Source organism: Nicotiana tomentosiformis, chromosome 1, assembly GCF_000390325.3.
Source record: "Nicotiana tomentosiformis chromosome 1, ASM39032v3, whole genome shotgun sequence".
Lineage (NCBI taxonomy): Eukaryota > Viridiplantae > Streptophyta > Magnoliopsida > Solanales > Solanaceae > Nicotiana > Nicotiana tomentosiformis.
The window spans coordinates 114,309,038-114,329,574 of record NC_090812.1 but is presented as its reverse complement, the minus strand read 5'-3'; the positions used below and the strand labels follow the sequence as shown (position 1 = coordinate 114,329,574).

Below are 20,537 nucleotides of genomic sequence, written 5' to 3'. Positions count from 1 at the left end.
CAACATTAGCTTTCCCTGGATGGTAGAGAATGTTAACATCGTAATCTTTCAATAACTCAAGCCATCGCCTCTGTCGCAAATTCAACTCTTTCTGCTTGAAAATATATTGTAGGCTTTTATGATCAGTAAATACATCAACATGAACACCATATAAATAATGCCGCCATATCTTAAGTGCATGGACAACCGCAGCTAACTCGAGGTCGTGGGTCGGATAATTCCTCTCGTGCTTCCTCAACTGCCTTGAAGCATACGCAATTACCTTCCCATGTTGCATCAGGACACATCCTAACCTGACACCTGATGCATCACAATACACGGCATAACCCTCTAGACCCTCTGGAAGTTTTAGAACTGAAGCTGAGGTCAACCTGTTCTTAAGCTATTGGAAACTCCGCTCACAAGCCTCTGTCCATTGAAACTTAATTTCTTTCTGTGTCAACTTCGTCAATGGAGCCGAAAGGGAAGAAAAACCCTCTACGAACCTCCGATAGTATCCTGCTAAGCCTAGAAAGCTACGAACCTCTGTCGGAGTGGTAGGTCTAGGCCAAGATTTCATGGCCTCAATCTTCTGAGTGTCCACCATTATCCCTTCATCTGATACAATATGCCCCAAGAATGCTACAGACTTCAACCATAACTCACATTTAGAAAACTTAGCATACAACTTACGATCACGGAGGGTTTGGAGTACCGCTCGCAGGTGGTCCGCATGCTCATCCTCTAAACGGGAATAAACCAGAATATCATCAATAAATACTATCACGAACAGATCTAAAAATGGTCGGAATAGGCTATTCATCAAGTCCATAAATACAGCGGGTGCATTAGTCAACCCGAAGGACATGACAAGGAACTCGAAGTGGCCATATCGGGTCCTGAAGGCTGTCTTCGGAATATCTTTTTCCCGAACTCTGACTTGGTGGTACCCCGACCTCAAATCTATCTTTGAAAAGCATCTAGCCCCCTGCAACTGATCAAACAAGTCATCGATCCTTGGAAGTGGATACTTATTCTTAATAGTTACCTTGTTCAACTGCCTATAATCGATACACATCCTCAGCGAGCCGTCTTTCTTCCGCACAAATAGTACCGGTGCACCCCAAGGTGAGGTACTGGGCCTAATGTAACCTTTCTCCAGCAAATCTTTTAACTGCTCCTTCAACTCCTTCAATTCGGCAGGTGCCATTCTATACGGAGGGACGGATATTGGTTGAGTTCCTGGAAGCAAATCGATGCTAAAATCAATCTCTCGCTCTGGAGGAATACCTGGAAGCTCATCTGGAAACACATCTGCATACTCTTTGACTATGGGAATAGACTGAAGTGTAGGTATCTCAGCATCTGCATCTCTAACTCGCACAATATGATAAATGCACCCTTTTGCGATCATTTTCCTCGCCTTCAGATAGGAAATAAACCTACCTCTGGGTGTTGGTGTATTACCTACCCATTCAAGGACTGGCTCACCCGGAAAATGAAATTTGGCTGCCTTTGCTCGGCAATCAACTGTGGCATAGCAAGCTGCCAACCAGTCCATGCCCATGATAGCATCAAAATCCATCATCTCTAGCTCAACTAGGTCAGCTGAGGTCTGACGACTACAAATTGTCACCGTACAACCTCGGTAAACCCGTCTAGCAATAATCGATTCTCCGACCGGTGTAGATACCGCAAAAGGATCACTTAGTATTTCAGGCACTATACCAAACTTCCTCGCGACAAATGGGGTAATATACGATAAAGTAGATCCTGGGTCTATCAAAGCATAAGCATCGTGAGAGAAAATGGTTAATATACCTGTCACAACGTCTGGTGAAGACTCCTGGTCCTGTCGACCCGCTAAAGCATAGATACGGTTCTGATTACCACTTGAACTGGAACCTCTACCTCTGCCTCGACCTCTACCAGCCGAAGACTGAGACTCACGCCTTGAAGGATGCACGGACATAGACGATCCTGTTGCTGAACTCGCTGGTTGTGCCATTCCCCCAGAATCTCTATTTGGGCAATCTCGCATCATATGCCCCGGACGCCCACATGTATAACAAGCATCAGAACCTGCTCGGCATTGACCCAAGTGTCCTCTACCACAGATGTCACACCGCGGAGGAAATGACCATGTCTGCGCAGAACCTCATTGTCGCTGCAAACCCGACGCCCGTGAGCTCTCACCTGGTCCTGACTGAGTATAGCGGTCATACCCGTAACCCTGTAACTGAGGTGGCGGAGGCCTAGGTGGCCGTCCGAAGTACTGGGTCCTATAACTACCCTGAGATTGCTCCTGAGACCTGGGAAATCTCATCCTCTTACGTTGCCCTTGCTCAGCCCTCTCTGTACCCTGCTGCCGATGCCTACCCCTTTCTATATTATGGGCGAATGCCTGAATCCGGGAGATATCCATACTATCCTGCAATGCAGTGGTGGCACATGCCTCGGTTAACTCTGGGGCTAACCCTGCTATAAACCTATGAATCCTGTCCCGTATAGTAGCAACTATGGATGGTGCATATCTGGCCAATGAGTCAAAACTGAGACTATTCTCTCGAACATTCATATTACCCTGCTTGAGGGCTAGAAACTGATCGAGTCGAGCCTGTCGGATCTCCCGTGGCAAGTACTGGTCAAGGAAGGCATCTGAAAAATTCTCCCAAATAGCTGGAGGTGTATCACGTCCCCTGGACCTCTCCCATACCTCATACCAAAGGATGGCTATATCTCGGAGTCGAAAAGATGCTAGCTCAACTGCCTCTTTCTCCGTGGCATGCATAACACGAAAGATCCTGTGAAGCTGATCTATGAAATCCTGCGGGTCCTCCTCTGATCTGTCCCCGTGAACTCTGGGGGACTCAAAGCAATAAACTCTCGGACCCTTGAACTCCCAGACCCCTCAGAAGTTCCTGCACTAGCTGATGCCCTAGCATGTTGCTGGGTAGCTACCAACAGTGTCAACAAATGCACCGCACTCCTTAAGTCCTGATCTGATGGAAATGGAGGGGGAACTGGATGTGCGGTTTCCCTAGGAATCTCCGTAGTTGGTGGAGGAGCCGGTAATGGCTGAGTAGGGGTCTCCCCTTGAGCCTCAGACTGGGCCCCATCTACTGGGGGTACCCTGCTGGTCCCCTCACCTACTACTGTATCTCTCCTCTGGCTAGCCGTAGTCTTCCTAGTCACCGTCATCTGTGCATGCAAACACCAACACATAAGTTTAATTCAAATTTCCTATAACTCAGTTCTATAGCACGATTTAGATTTCAAAGAAGTGTAACCAACTCCTAAATGCCCTGTAGTTCCTTGCTTATATAATGTGGTGCACAACAGATCTATAAACAAGACCCTACTAGACACGGCTTGTAGACTCCCTAGGAAAGAACTGCTCTAATACCAAGTTTGTCACGCCCCGAACCTAGGAGCGAGACAAGCACCCGGTGCCTCACCTAACCTGGCGTACCAAATTGCGACTAAGGGACTCTGAACACATAATGTCATACTTTGGCCATGGGGCCACCTTGCAAGACAATTTGTGAAGCAAAATATAAAACTGAATGGAAACTAGCGCTAACTAAATATCAATATAAAGCTAGGCCGACAAGGCCGTCATAGCTACTACAGCTGACAAACCACTAATTTATACAAACCCAACATACTGCACTAACCAACAGGATATGCCTACAAGCCTCTACTGATAGATGTACTGTGATCGGAACAGGGCCCCGACCTACCCATAACATATATACAGATATACATAAGATGTACACAAAACTCTAGACCTGGCAACTCCGAAAGACGTGGAGCTTACCGATCAGGCGGAACTCGGGAAACACCTACTGAGGAGGTCTACCCGTCTGTCTGTCTGAACCTGCACGCATGAAATGCAGCGCCCCCAAAAAAGGGACGTCAGTACGAAATAATGTACCGAGTATGTAAGGCAATAAAATAACTGAAATCTGAAACTGAACTGATAATATGATAACTGAAATTAACTGGGAGTCAAAGATGATCTGGAGATATACTTACCTGTTGATACTGACTCAACTCCTTCAATATAGTAAGTAAAATAATTGTACGGCCTTATAAGGCTCGGTATATATAACTGCTCTGCCATAGTAGGCTCGCTCATAGGCGCTCGGCCATACTAGGCTATGTATCTCGACCATGCTGGGCTCGCTCATAGGCGCTCGGCCACAGTAGGCTCGGTATATAACTTTCCATCTGATCAGAGGTTGCCCAATAGGGGCCTGCCCACCGATTATAGCTCGATGGTGGTAAAAATAATGTAATAGTGTATATATATATATAGATCCTATGCTCTCTTGACTGAATAAAGACAAAAGGCATTTAGGAGTCTAACTATGATGGTATCAAACAAGTCAAAAGGCATTTAGGAGTCAAGATAGTCTTTTTCTTGACTCTATCCTAAACTACTCTATAAAAAAATAAAAATACCCGATTCAAGTTATATCTCTTGAAAAAGAACTGATGCCCAAAGAAAAATTAAGATGGATTATTATCTACTAATTAAACTAAATACTAACTACATAAAGTAAAAATAACATATTTTTGGCGTTTTTCTTCGGACTTTAATCCCTCAAAAAAATTGTCCAAAATATCTTTTGTCAAGAAAGATCTAATTTGGGGTCATGGAAGAGGAAAAGCTACAGTTTCGGTGCTCCCTATGAATCCCTTAGTGTTGTAATGTCTATCAGTTCCTTAGGAGCTGGTATAATATCACCAATCCCTTTACAATTTGGCACATCTCAAGACAACATGTACTTGGTTGATAAATTACCAAAGAAGAACCTCTTAGCCTTGTTCTAAAACCTGGTGTGGTACATCTCATCTAGCATAAACCTGGTGTGATACATCTCATCTAGCATGAGTTGCCCAATATTGAGAGGTTTCCCTGTCATCAGAAAATAGATCCAGCACACACATGCTCGCGGACATATTGAGTTATGCTCGGCTATCATAATGCAGGCTTGGACAAAGTTTTACCAAACTCGGGTTGTCCTATGAAAGTCAACTCTGTACATGTCCAGATGAGTCTCTGCTGTAGTCAAATGAGTCTATTCTATAGTAGAGTTTATCCCACATAGTGCATGATAGATGGCTATGTATGTAGGACTGTATAACAACTTGGTGAAAATCCTTGGATCGTGGTTTGGAATCCCAAGGTATCTGTATAAGAGCTCTCGTGACAAAGTATACTCTCTTTCCCGGTACATCTGCATGCCCATAATTGAGATCCAAACTTGCGTACAATTCCCAAACCATGTTCAGATTGGCATGTCCAGGTGATTCTAACAAATGGTCTAGCTTTAATGCCTTCAGTTGTGTTAGCACCTCAGGATAGTTCTTCTGTAATGCTGTCTCATGATGCCCAGTTCCAAAATATACCGCTCATATGGCACAAAACAGTTGTACCAACATTCAGCTTTAACACTATAAAATCGATATTCCAGACGAGACCTCTTTGTTGGTCTCGCATAACTCTATAACACTTGCTTGCCCTTGGCTTGCTTACTCGATATAGCCTCGTTTTGAGTTTGTTTCTTAATAGGGCGGGCAGAAGCAGAAGGCTTTGCAATAGTCTTGGTCTTGATTTGATTTTCACGCACCATTATACCTAAACCTCCAAAACATATTCAATACACTAGATGGATCTCATAAAGACAAACAAAACCAAAAGTGTGGGCCAGAACGACCCCACACTTAAAACTTAAGCATGTACGCAGTTTATTACTAGCAATCTAATGAACACCATTTTCGCAGTAATAGAAACTACTGCCAAGGCTCTGGTTACTCAATACTTCTCCTTTTTCAACATAAGATATAATTCCCAAGTAGCACAAAACATTGTAACACTTGAAATATGCACTTGAATTTGACACAAGTCATAACAAAGTGATCATAACATGCTCGGGACCTTCATCGACATTAACCTATCTAATCAAACACTATGACTCAATAAAATCCCAACACAATGCAAAAAGAAACACTACAATACAATCACAGGCAAATGGACAATCATGCACACCCCTCGCACGCGACATCTACTTGCGCACAATATTCGCTTGTCCACAATAGTCGTTCACGCACGACACTAGTTCAATATTGCACAAGATAGTCTGGCGTACTACCAAACCTTCCCTATCACCTCACTCGCTCCTAATCATCCCCTAATAATGCTCGGCTACTCATACTTCACTAGTGAGTGAATTCATCTCACAATCAATTCATCGAACATATAGCATGCATAAACTTTGTTTAAGTTTTTCAAGGTTTATATAAAATCAAGCTTCAAGCAAAAAGACTAAAGGGTGTAAGGGATGGGGTTATGGCAGTGACAGAAGATAAAAGAGAGATAATAAGGAAAGAAAAAGAGAAAGAAAAGAGGACTTACCTTGTCACCGAATGGGAAGGCAGTGGTGGACGGTGGTGTTGCAGTGAAACAGAGGAGATGAGCGGGGACTTCGGTTAAAGGGCTCGTGCGTGTAATGATTCAACCAGTCGTTTTGAGCATTTTCATTTCGGTTGGTGGTTTAAAGTCTTGAGTAGCGATATATTATGACTAGCGTGTATAATCGATTTTAGTTTTTTAGTGGTTCAGATTGATTTGGAAGAATGATTCTCAACTATGAGATTTTAAGTTGGAAGAGTTAACCAAATTTGAATTTTGTTTATTTGACCTCGGATCGGAGTTTTTATGGTTCCGTTAGGTCCGGAGGGCGATTTTGGATTTGGGCGTATGCCTAGATTTTCATTTAAATATTTCTAGAAGGTTTTGGCTCTAATTGGCGAAGGTTGGCAATTTGAAGGTGTGGAAAGTTCATAGGTGTGATCGGGAGTTTACTTCAAAGTTATCGGATTCGAATTACTGTTCCGGAAGTTGGAATAGGTTCATTTTTTCATTTGGAACTTGTGTACAAAATTTGAGGTAATTATGTGTTGTTTAGACGTGTTTGATGTAAGTTTGAAATTTGAAAATTTGAAATAGTTCATTAAGCTTGAATTGATGTGCAATTCGTAGTTTTGATGTGGGTATACGTTATTTGAGACCTTGAATAGGTCCATATTATATTTTGGGACTTGTTGGTATGTTCGGACGGGGTTCCGAGAGGCTCGGGTGAGTTTCAGGGTGGTTTCAGACCATTTCTCTCATGTTTGCATTGTTGGTTTTCTGGTGCTCCAATTGAGCTTCGCGATCGTGGAAGCTAAGTCACAACCCCGTAGAGTATTTGGTCAGTGGTGTTTGTAGTTCATCGCATTCAAGAAGGATACACTATGTTCGCAGAGAAGGAAATTGGATTGGAGGAGATTGCTCCTCGCATTCGCGTGGAGCCAACCACATTCATGAAGGGGAGCTGGGGGCTAGTGTTGTTGCTTTCGCGTTCGCATGGTCTCAACCGGGATTGCGGAGGCTTGTCTTAGTTTTTCATCATGATCGCGAGCCTGGGGCCGTGAACTCATAGTGTATTTATGGTCAATGTTCATTTAGTGCCTCGCGATCGCGAAGTGGGTCGGGCGACCGCGAAGGGTACACCTGAAGTAGAGATATGTGATATTATTTTCGGACTTTAGGATCATTTTTATCACATTTTTAGTTTGGGAGCTCGGATTCAAGAGAGTTTGAAGGGTATTTTCAGCACATGTATTGGGGTAAGCATTTTTTACTTGGATTTGATTTTTTTTTTATTTTATGATTCCATCTTTGATTTGGTATTTGAGTGATGAATCTAAAAGAGAAATTGAGGGTTTTTGTCTAAACTTTTCTAAAGCGAATATTTGGGTTTTGAACATCGACTCGGAATCGGATTTGAATGAAACCAGTGTGGTTGGACTTGTATTCGAATAGGTTGTCAGTATATGTGAGTTTTGTCGGGTTTCGAGGTGCGGGCCCGGACTGACGTTTTGGGTTGATTTTGAGTATTTAATTAAATATTTGACCTTTATTGTTTGAGTTTGTTTCCTATGTATTATTTGATTTTCTTGAGTTGCTTTTGGCTAGTTTCGAGACATTCAGAGGTCGATTCATGCGGGATGGCACTTTTTGAGTATCAATTTGACTTGCTTGAGGCAAGTATCTCACCTAAACATGGTTGAGGCACTAGTTGCCTGAGATATTTGTGATAGCTATGTGATATGGGTCGCATACATGTGTGGAGCTAAGCCCATGTGCGTGCGCCGAGGTATTATTCATGCTCGAGGGTAGTGTTTAGGCTGTGATACATCTTGAATTAATTGCTAAGCTACATATTATGATGTTTCACTTATTTGTACCATTATTGTGAGCTATTTGAGTCATGTCGGAGGTTACATAGAGGTTAATCTCTTGATTGAACCTGATAATTGCTATGTTGTAAAGTATTTACCTGATTTGAGCTATGATAACACATTTTGCACATGCATACACCTTAGCATGTCACTTATACCAGTCCAGGAGTATATAATTTGATGTTCTTTGATCGTGTACATGTATTCTTGCATATCTGCTTCATGTGTGATATGGATGAGACTGGTAGCTTGTAACCACGTCGGGCGGATTGTGATATTGGTACGTGAGTTGTCCGTGTGGATCCAGATATTGATATTATTGGCACATGAGTTATCTGTGCAGCATGTGAGTTATCTGTGCGTTTAATATTATTAGAACGTGAGTTGTCTGTGCAGCACGTGAATTATCAATGCCGATCCAAATATTGATATTATTGGGACGTGAGTTATCCATGCAGCACATGAGTTGTCCGTGCGGTTAATATTATTAGCACATGAGTTTTCCGTGCAGCACGTGAGTTGTCCGTGCAGGGTGTGGATATGGATCCACCCCCCTAGGGTCACCCTCTCATGTTCCTTCTTCGTGGTGTACATGCGGCTTGTGGGAAATAGAGGGGTTTCTGGTTGATGTGGGCTTTGGGAAGGCTGATCAGTGGTTTGGTTTGGTTATTGAGATTCTGATGTGGGTCTTAGAGCCGTATTATGATTTCTATTTGGATCGGGTTGTGCCACAATCAATTTATAATTGGTTTTTGCATTTCATATTTACTTGTAATTTCCTTGATTGTTTACTTGATTTATTTGCATATCTTCCTTATATGTTGAATTGTTGACTGAGCAGAGTACATTAAGAAAATTGTGTGCACTAAGGTAGTTTTCTCTGTGATTTCATGATTTGACCATATTACTGTTATGTACTTGTTAGAATTATGAACTTTATAGGTGATTAGCGAGTATTATTTATAATTCTTGCTTCTATTACCTTATCGAGGTTAGTTATGATACTTGCTGAGTACATGGGGTCGGATATACTCATACTACACTTATGCACCTTGCGTGCAGATCTTGGAGCTGAGATATTTTGGATGACGGGAGCCGGCATTGAAGATGTACATGCCTTTCGGATATATATACCACATGTCCTTGGTGGTTCTAGATTCAAATTCTGTTTATGTATTTTCCAAATAGATGTTGTATTTATTTCATACCAGCTTTGTGAATCTAAGTCTTAGTGACTCATGACTTGTACTACCAATTCTTGGGTTATTGTATAGAATTACGTTATTTCACTTACCGATTCTTATTTTTCTTATTTGAGTTGTGTTGATTGTTAATTGGCTTACCTAGCGGATTGGGCTAGGTTCCATCACGATTAGGTAAATTTTGGATCGTGACAAGTTAGTATTAGAGCCTAGGTTCATAGGTTATACGAGTCATGAGCAGGTGTCTAGTAGAGTCTTGCGGATCGGTATGATGACATCCATACTTTTCTCCAAGAGGCTACAGGGCATCAAGGAAACTACCCATCTTATTCGTCTTTATTGTGCAGCATTGATTCAGCTTGATGCGTATATCCTGATTTTCTTCCATCCACTCGTGTTTTATGTTGAACATCCGGTATCAGCTGTGCATCGACGACTTGTGAAATCATGGATGAGGTGAGAGATGTGTTCTCTGTGTTGTGGAGATAGGCCAGTCTAGAGGACTTTAGGTCGGGTTCAGACCGCATCTTGGGCTTGGTGGTTTCGTTTGTGTGAGTATATACTTCTGGACTTATATGTCCCGTAGTGTCTCTAGGAGTGGGACTGATGGCTCAGAGAGTGGTCAGATAGCTATGTGATGAGTATTGTGTGACTGCGGTATATGCTTAGATGACTTGAATGTGATGAGAAGAAATTTTCCTGGGATGTGAAAGGACTATAGATGCTTGATTTTTGTCTTAATGTGTTATACTGTCTTGGGTTATGAGTGCGTTAGGGGATCCTTTAGTTGTACATTTGTTGAATAAAGTAAATTCTTATGTCTTGTTGACAAGTTTAGACTCGGGAAGATTTAGCGATTGTATAGTGGTTGTGACCATGATAGGGCATAGTGAGATGCGAGTTTGAGGCTAGCAGGTGGGTTATTTCCTATGGGATGCTCTTAGGTTGTGTTATCCCTTTGCATTTATGCGAAGAGTTCTTTCTACCGGTGGGATGTGTATGTGCCGCAATTTGAGTTCGGGTCATTTAAGGAAGTTTTCACGACGGTCACGGGGATAGATATGCGCTTAGTAGAAGATTTGAGATATTCTATGGCTAGTGCTACGTGAACGTATGAAGGGTTTAGTTGAATTAAAGTGCAAGAATATGAAAGTTATGGAGTAAAGGTATTATGGGTTATCGGATGTTATGTTCTATGGATTCAAGCCAAGTGGGGAGTCTGCTATCGACGATCAGATTATATGGTTATGTGTTATATTGGTTTCGAGTTAAGGCATATTTGAGGATCAGCTCTGACTTGAACAGGTGGGCTTTGAGGATGACTTGAACAAGGGAATTGCTGGATGCATGATGTGCTATACCTTTTGGGAGTACTAGAATTCTTGGAATAATTCGGGTTTGTTCCTTGGTTGCGGACGGTGAAGGTATGTTAAGAGGTTGACGGTTGATTATATGTGTTATGGATATGTTATTGTGGACTATTCAGAGGTTATCTACCTATTATGGAAGGATCAAAATTGATTTGGAGGTCACTAGTAGGCCTAATAAGAATGTGTATACTACATTGGGTCAGATTTGCTTACCCAGCTAGGCTATTATTGAGGGGTGTGTCGTCGGGTAGAGTTGATCTTATTTGTGTTCTGATATGTTCCATGCGTTACTCTCCTACGCTACAATGGGTTGTGAAACTGTTGACTATTTACAAACATGATGCAGTTATGTTTGGGATTTATGGCAAATATTTGATCGAGATGACTCTTGGGGTGTTGAATGGTTGATTGCGCCTTGGTTATGGTCTTCTTGTTTGTGGTATATGGTGAAATCCATCTCTCCATAGTTATGGTCATGCACTTCGCATGTTTTTTGTTCATATGTATATGGTTGTTGATTGTGAGCATCATAGATCGAGTATTCCATGTGGACCGGTGTGTTTGGATTGGGTCACGCATCTCAGCAGAGTTACGTTAGAAAAAGATTATTTATGCTTATTTCGTATGTTTTGTTTCTCCTTTGTGTGGTGGGTTCGTAGCATTGTGCCTTGCTATGGTATTTGTTGAGATTGTGGGATAGTTCTCTCATTTGATTCTCTTTCCACTATTGAGTTTATTCGAGTTGTTACTTGTTTGGTACACAAATTGCACGGTATTTTGCTCGAGGTTGTGCTTGTGTGGCACGTATGTCGAGCGGCTTGTATGGGGTGAGATGAGGTTATTGGACCTGGAATGAGTGGTATCGGGTTTGATTAAGGTATGTTTTGAGGAATAAGGTTACTAGTTAGCTTAGATTTTTGCCTGAGAGCTGCATGACTTGTTGATCTGATGAGCGGTTATGAGTATCTGTGTGTTTCTTTCATCATTGGCAGTGTACGAAGGTCCGGAACAAGGTTTTAGTTGATATGAGGTATGTCGCCGGTATCGAGTTTGTTATTGAGAAGTTATGTCACACCCCAAACTTGGGGAGGTGTGGCCGGCACCCGTTGCCATATTTGGCCCGAGCATACCACTCTATAACTGAGAACTCTGGCGGGGTAGCCCTCAACTTAGGTCGACGAGGCCTGCCTTACAAATCAACGCCAACGAGGCCACCATGAATGTTTACAACCAGCAATACCAAACTAACATGTACACATAGCTGGCAAGGCCACAATACTGATATATACACATTGTTGGCAAAGCCACAATACTGATATATACACAGGGTTGGCAAGGCCCCAATAATGATATACAAAATATACAGGACTCGTCTACAACCTCTAGAGATAACTGAACTGTATCATGGTCGAGACAGGGACTCGACCTACCCATCAAACATGTATATATAAAATGGACTCTAAGGTCTAGACCTGGTAACTCTGAGGAAGTAGAGCTTACCAACCAAGTTGATGTTTGGCTCTGTCTACTGGGAAGATCTATCCAGCTATTTATCAGGACTTGCAGGCATGAAATGCAGCGTCCCAAGCAAAATGGACGTCAATACGAAATAATGTACCGAGTATGTAAGGCAGCATAATAACTGAAAGATGAAACTGAACTGATAATATAATAACTGAAAGTAACTGGAAGTCAAAGATAATCTGAAGATATGCATACCTGCTGATACTGACTCAACTCTCTCAATATAGTAAGTAAAATAGTTGTCCAGCCTTATAAGGCTCGGTATGTGTAACTGCTTTGCTGTAGTAGGCTCGGTCATAGGCACTCGGCCATACTAGGCTCTATATCTCGGCTATTCTGGGCTCGCTCATGGGTGCTCGGCCACAGTAGGCTCGGTATATAACTTACCATCTGATCAGAGGTTGCCCAATAGGAGCCTGCCCAACCATTATAGCTCGATGGTGGTGAAAATACTGTAATACTGTATACATATTTAGACCTTCTGCTCTCTTGACTGGAAGAAGACAATACTTAACTGAATATAAAGTCCCGATAAGGGTGAATATGATAACTTATGGGACTAGGATAATGTACATAAATTTAGAAATATGAACTCCTCTTTATGTCTCGTTATCAAACAGAGGTAGTTACGGGATCATGCCAAAATGAAGGAAAGGTTTAGCCTTAACATACGTTAACTCAGTTTAGTCCTTAATACCTTCCTAGAAATTCTTCAAACAACTCAACTCAATCTACCATAACATAACGAGATTGAAAATCAGTGCTGGGTAAAGGCTAAGTCCGCAACTTAAAGTAGTAGCTCGTTTATGTAAATTTGGGAAGTATATCCTCTATAACAAGGGCCTCCACCAATGCCATATACCAACAACAACAACCATAGTAATACAATAAGAAAAGCATCAACAATAGGGTGCAAAATATTTCATTAACAAGTCATCAATATATCACGACGAGCGGCAAGCTCAGATTCAATCCCTTTACCACCCTTCAACCCCATTATCATTCATTCTTGAAATTAGTAATATATCCAGTATAACAAGTCAATATCATTTAAAGGATTTCCAATCTTGTACTCAATTTTAATGTTACCCGAAATAACCCAACACAAGATAATATCAGTGTCGGCAACTTTCAAGTGCTTTATAGCCATTTCCTTTTCTAGTTACCGATTTCCTCAACAAGATTGACATGTAAACCAACATAATCATACTAACAATATCATATCCAACTTAGTTCCATAATTTCTAGCCGCTTAAAGTCCATAAGACCAACTTTAAAATCAATCCATCAAGAGCAACAATATCTCATGCTAATCCAAGTATTATCTTGTAGTTTATCATCCTAAATACTTAACCAACACACAAGAAATCTTAAGCAAAATTAGTAGGCTGTTATACTGACCTTATAAAGTAGCAACAACTTGAAATTTCAGCCAAACACAACCATCCTGAATGACACCACAACACTATAGGTATTGTATTCTCTTCATGAATCAACTTTTGGTGTTCAAGTTGGTGTGTAAAGACATGTAGTACGCCTTGAAAATATAATATATATGAAGGAGGGACTGATTATTACCTTAATCAACAAGAACAATACGAAACCTGAGGTTACTTGTTATGACCGCAAAACACCACTTTAATTATGCTCGCTAGTGAAAGATAGTATATTATAATATCGTATCTACAAGATTAGAGTTAAACAGTATTTTCATAGTTTCTAGCTTGATCGCTATCCAGGAGAATCAATAATCGAGGTTTATGTGATTAATAACAAAAATTAACTAAGAATCTAAAGCTATTGACTAATGACAATCGCAACAAAAGTAAGCAAGGAAGTTATTAGTGGGAGAAAATTGGGGATGATTGGATAGGTGCAAGATAATTGTCTAGGATTTAACTCTGGATAATTCACTTCTAATGTTTAATTGAGTCTCTCGAATTCACTCAATTATTAGTTCAAACGTTTAGTAGAAACTCCTCTCTTGATTAAGTCTTAACCTCATAAGATGAACCAATTTAAGCAGGCGAAGATATGCAAAAATGCATAGTGGATTGGTCTTTAAGAGAACCTCTCTCAATTTTCCTCCTAATTAGGTTTAATCAACAATTCAACTAGCCTCTTTAGATTACTAAGAAGAATTAATGAACTCAACCAACAATATAATGCAAAGATATCATAAGTTATTCCTCTCTCGATTACATGAACATGTGAATATAGATGCAACAATTAAATCATCCAAAACGATTCAATACATAAAACAAGAGTTATAATCCACAAACAAAGATCAATACACAAAATCCATAAAACCCTAAAGGGAACTACTCCATAGATATGGAGCAATTCATCACAAATATGTTTATAGTAAAGGAAAACATAAAACGATCCAAACTCAGGTCTTGAGTGAGGATTGAATGATGAAATCCTTGTGCTTTTGCTTCTCCAACTCCTTCTTAGCCTCCCTAGGTCTCCAATGTGTCAAAAGTCCTAAAAATAACGTTCTCCATGTATTTATACTAAGTATGGTCGGGCCTAGACGAAATCACCTTCTCCTAGTCGAAATAGGAAAATTACTCTGTAAGAATTGCACAGGCGCTCCGCATGGGGCGACGCACCATACGGGGCGTTAGTGGGGAAATCCAGAGAGTTAAAATCTGTCAGGCAGTATAAAAATACATGCGTGCGGCGCCCCACGTGTTGCGGCTGTGTGGTTTCTCAAAGTACGGATTTTCCTCGATTTTGATATCCAAATGTGGTTTTCGACCCCCGAACGCGATCCCGGCTTAATCCCTTGGGATTTTACTCAGACTTCAAAGCTCGAAATAGCTTGAATTCATTCCATACATCTACATAGCTCGGAATCACTCCTACAAGGCATAAAACACACGATAAGTACAAAACACTAGCGATTAAAGTTTAAACACAATAAAAGTGCAATAAGCGACTAAAACATGAGATTATAACCTACCATCAACACCCCACACTTAAACCATTGCTCGTCCTCGAGAATGCAAACTACACTTCACAGAGACATGACCTTTTTAAACAACTCTCATAATTCATCATACCAAGAATATTTAAAATAGATTAAACACTCTAACGTAACATCCCCACCTCAAGATTTGACTCATAAGTGTCACGCCCCAAAACCGAGGAGTGTAACCAACGCTCAACCATGTGAACCCAGCCGAGCAGTCCTATTTAGATTTTCTTCTACCAAAACTCATTCATGAATAGTGAGAATATATATGTTTTCGTTAATCAGTTAATAAAGTGATCATGTCTGCAATACCAATTTCTTACCATCAGTTACATTATTTTAAAGTCTCAATTCCAAACACATTTTTCATAATCTGAAGTGGAAATAGTAATTCAAGCACAACACACGAGTTTGGCTTCCCCAGCACTATTATACAACCCACACTATGTCTACGGAGCCTCTATAGATAAAGATGAGTACAATGATAATGCCGGCAATAAGGCCCCGGCTATACCTTAAACATAATACACAAAGAACAAAATATGCATGATCCCGGGATGAAGTGGGGTTCACCAAGTCAACTGGGAAGAAGGTGTACTGCTATCACTGATCAATATCTCCTTCTGTTGAACCACCTACATCCATTTAAATATGCAGCGCCCCCGGAAAAAAGGGACGTTAGTATCGTCGAATAGTACTAGTATGGAAACTAAACACCAATTTAAGAATTCAGAAATACAAGATGAATATAATGAACCAGTGCAGCAATAGAATAATACTCTGTAACCATCTTCACACAAAGAAGCCCCGCCGCCTCACCCGATGTATGCAGGTGGAGGTGTATGTACAATACCATATCTCTAATCAAGTGGTCCTGCCGCCTCACCCCAATGTATGCAGTTGGATGTATAACCACAGTACCAAGAACCTACATAAAATGTCTATGTCACCTCACCCCAATGTATGCGGGTGGAAATACATCAACGATACCAATACCAACACAAAGCGGCTATGTCGTCTCAACCCAATGTATGCGGGTGGTGGTGCAACAACAATATTAAAACTATACACAAAGCGGTTGTACCGCCTCACCCCAATGTAAGCGGGTGGAGGTGCAATCCCACAATACCATAATCCCTACACAAAGCGGTCATGCCGCCTCACCCCAATATATATGCGGGTGGAGGTGTATCACAGTCACAATCTCTATACCATAATCCCCACACAAAGCGGTCATGCCGCCTCACCCCAATATATGCGGGTGGAGGTGTATCACAATCACAATCTCTACACAACTTGGCGTAATAGCTTTCACATAAATCATGAAATCCATAGTTTGAGACACATCCTCAATTTATAATGCAATATGATAAGAGCATTTAAAACACGAATTGAACATATATCTTCATCACAAAACTTATCGGAATACTCCATTTATAATCAACATCTCGGAATTTACAAGGATATTCGAAATTTCAAATTCTTAAAGAAGAGTTTAGCCAACATACCTCAATTGAGCTTCCTTAAACTCTAAAATATTCCGGAATTTTTAGCAACTTTAAACTATTTTAGAAAGATAACAAATTGAATCAAAATTAGGAAGATGATCATGGTTCTAGCTCTTTTGAGAATTTTATCAAACACTAGGTGTGCACAAAGTTTCAAGGTCCTTTTATGGAGGATTTCATAATCCCACAACTCAATCTTTACCATGCTTAGTTCAACAATCTTCCTACACCCCTTGATATCACATGCATGTAAAATAATCAACTCTCATGCCCAAAAATTATCTTGCTAATTACCCATTTTCAGATGATTTCGAAATTAGGGTTTAGGGTAGAAAATCTTACCTCTAGGATGAAGACCTAGTGAGCTTGCTCATATGCCATAAAAGATGCACCATAGGCTTGCTCGTAGTGTACTACTATACTAATTGAGCTTATTCAGTGAAGGATCAAGTATGACTTTCACTGGTTGTAATGTAGGCCACGGGAAAGGTAGGATATATTTAGATATAAGAGTGACTACACCTTCCTAAGCACTTTAATACATACATTTCATGGTTCAAAACCCCACACTTATGTCAAACCATAAGTCCACCTTCACATAAATATACATTAACTCCCTACTTCTTTAAGCACAATTACATCAAGAGTTACCACTATCAAACAATATTTTGCACAACAATACACTTTTTTTTTCTTTCTTTTACAATTCAAGTGGCTCTTACTTTTTCAAAACAGTGCACCTTTCTCCTTGTTTCATTAGTTCCACTCAAAAGCCAAACCAACCACCCCACACTTCAACTTTTACAAAGATCATAAGAAATTCAAGTGCTGACGAGAGGTACAAGGTTCAAATAGATGGTCAATTCAAACAAATGGGTAAGGCTTGTACTGTGGTTGCTAAAGAAACAAGATTACATGCTCAAAGAGGTTAACTAAGATGCATAACAATTAGGTAGGTAAAAGCATATAACTGGCTCAACAAAGAAATGCCTAACTCATTCCAAGATTGAATAGAACTACTATTTCGTTTTGCAAATACACGGGGAAAGTTCTAGACATCAACTGTAAGGCAGAAAATAACATAAAACCTCACACAAACATGGCACATAACTCACTCAGGATCAGACTCATCAAGACACTCTAGTCAAAGTAGTTAAGCAAAGTTAAGATCATACAATTTAAGGTACTTATACAAGAGTAAAAAACTGAGCCTAAGCGTCACACTAAAGCACTTACTATTCTCAAGGTATAATATGGTTAAAAGATATTGCCTTCAATTCAAACCACAGCCCAAGGTTTTCTACTACGCTACAAAACAAAAACTAACTACACTCGGTTCAAACAAAACCTTTGGAAAAGAACAACGGCACAAAAAAAAAACCAAGGAGGACTTGTGACACTACCTAACAAAAGAAAATAATTTTTGTCTTTTCTTTCGAATTTAATCCCTCAAGAAAACTGTCGAATGATATCCATCGTTGGGAAAAATCGAATGTTTTTCAATTTGTATGGTTTTATCAATTATTTTCTATCTCTAACTACTACACTAACAAAAAGAAAACTAAAATACATACATACAACATATCCCCCTCCCTGCACTTTAAGTTGTGGCATGTCCCAATGACACACAATTAAAAAGCATAAGGTAAAGAAAACTTTCATGAACATCTAGTCGGGGTCTGAGTCGAAGTCGGGATCCATTCCTTGCGTTCGTACTAATGCGCACATCCATGAAGACAACTTCTTCTCCGCCTTCTTGGGGTGCACCTCACACTTATCTTTCTCACTCACTGCAGCCTTCTCTTTTGAGCCCTTCACTTTCCACTCAACACTTGCAGTTGGCTTCTCCTTTTTTGCCCCCCCCCTTTCTACATTCATCTCGAAAGTTACAGTCTCCTCACCCACTCTAAGAATGAGCTTTCTCTCGTGTATATCTAATATTGTTCTACTTGTTGCTAAGAATAGTCTTCCTAAGATAAGGGAGACCTCTTTGTTCTCCTCCATATTCACTACTATAAAATCTGCAGGAAATACAAACTTATCTATCCGAACTAAGATATCTTCCACTATCCCCTTAGGTACTAGAGTTGTTTGGTCTACCAGCTGCAAAGATATTGGCACTGACCTTATCTCTCCAATCTCCTTCTCCAGTTTCCTGTAAATAGATAGCGGCATTAAGTTAATTGAGGCACCAAAATCACATAAAGATTTATCAAAATTAATAGAGCCTAAAGAGCAAGGTATTGTAAAACTTCCTGGATCTCCACACTTTTGTGGGAGTTTGTTTTGCAATATCGCACTGCAATGCTCTGTAAGCTTGACCACTGAGGTATCTTCTACCTTTCTCTTCTTTGTCAGGATCTCCTTCAAGAAGTTGGCATAAATTGGCATTTGGGAGAGCACTTATGTGAATAGCAAATTTACATTAACTTATTTCAGCATATCCATAAATCTCTCAAATTGCTTGTCTAGCTTTTATCTATATAGCTTTTGAGGAAAAGGTAGAGCAAGCATATGCTCGCTCTCATTAGATTCATCCTTCTCGAAGTTTCCTCCTTCTTCCTTTTATCAGCTCCCTTCTTGCCTTTCTTTTTCTTATCAATATCATTCTTCAGCTGCTCCCTACTTTATTTTTCAAGTATCACATCTTTTTGGATCGGGGTGGGATCTTTCAACACTTGCTTACTTCTTAGAGTTACAACATTCACTGTTTCCTTGGGATTTCTCTCAGTATCAGCTGGCAGAGTGCCTGGGACCATCTCAGATAATATTATTGCAATCTGTCCCACTTGTCTCTCCAAGTTCCGAAAACTAGTGCCCAATTCTTTCATAGCTTCCCCATGCGCGTCCAACCTCTCATCCGTCTTGGTAATGCAGGCCTTCATTAGATCTTCTAGATCATGCTGATTTGACTGTTGAGGCTGAAACTGCTGCCTCTGTTGATTCTGGAAGACTGGAGCTCCTTGTCCCTGAGGTCTAGACTTATTTTGTTGCCGCGCATTTGTAGTACCTCTAGGTGAACTCAACGAAAAACCTTGGTTCCTCTGACCTATTGTATTATAATTTCCCACAACATTCACTTCTTCAGTTGAGGCTTGACATTCATGAGTAGGATGTCCTCTTCCATATATATCACAAGCTGCATGAGGCTCACTTTGTATCGAGGCCAAGGTCAGCTTCCTTGTATCTTTGGCCATAGCATCAAGTTGTACCTGCACCGATGTCGTAGCTTCAACTTGGTGAACACCAGTTGATCTTCTTCTTTCAGCACTCTCAGAGGGCCATTGATTTGCATATTCAGATAACTCGTCAAGAATTGTGACTATCTCCTCTAGAGTCTTCTTCATCAATGGACCACCAGCTACATTGCTCAATGTTTTTCGTGAGGCCAGTGTCAATCCATCCCAAAAGTCATGGAGTTACATCCAGAGTTCAATTCTGCTATGTTGACACTTTCGAACAATCTTCTTAAACCTTTCCTATGCTTCAAAAACAATTTCAATATCTTTCTAGCAGAAGTTATGGATTTCTCTTCTAAACTTGCCCGTTTTAGCTGATGAGAAATATTTATCAAGAAATTTTCTGGTCATCTCCTCCTAAGTTCTAATTGATCCCGTGGGTAAGCTTTGAAGCCACTACTTTCCATCATCTTTAAGAGAAAAGGGGAATGCCCTTAAAT

General features: G+C 40.6%; 1 protein-coding gene across 1 annotated transcript; it reads right to left on the bottom strand.

The window, feature by feature from the left end:
* Positions 1-18,526: 18,526 nt before the first annotated feature.
* Positions 18,527-20,205, bottom strand: LOC138908869 (uncharacterized). The gene is made up of 2 exons (XM_070199560.1): positions 19,545-20,205; positions 18,527-19,260 (listed from the first exon to the last, which is right to left on the bottom strand). The coding sequence occupies exons 1-2, from the start codon at positions 20,203-20,205 to the stop codon at positions 18,527-18,529; spliced, it is 1,395 nt and encodes a 464-aa protein (XP_070055661.1).
* Positions 20,206-20,537: the final 332 nt, after the last annotated feature.

Coding starts and splice junctions, on each gene's coding strand:
- LOC138908869 (XM_070199560.1), bottom strand. CDS start 20,205: ATGAAGAAGACTCTAGAGGAGATAGTCACAATTCTTGACGAGTTATCT. Junction 19,261..19,544: donor GAATGTTGTAACTCTAAGAA/GTAAGCAAGTGT, acceptor TATTCACATAAG/TGCTCTCCCAAATGCCAATT.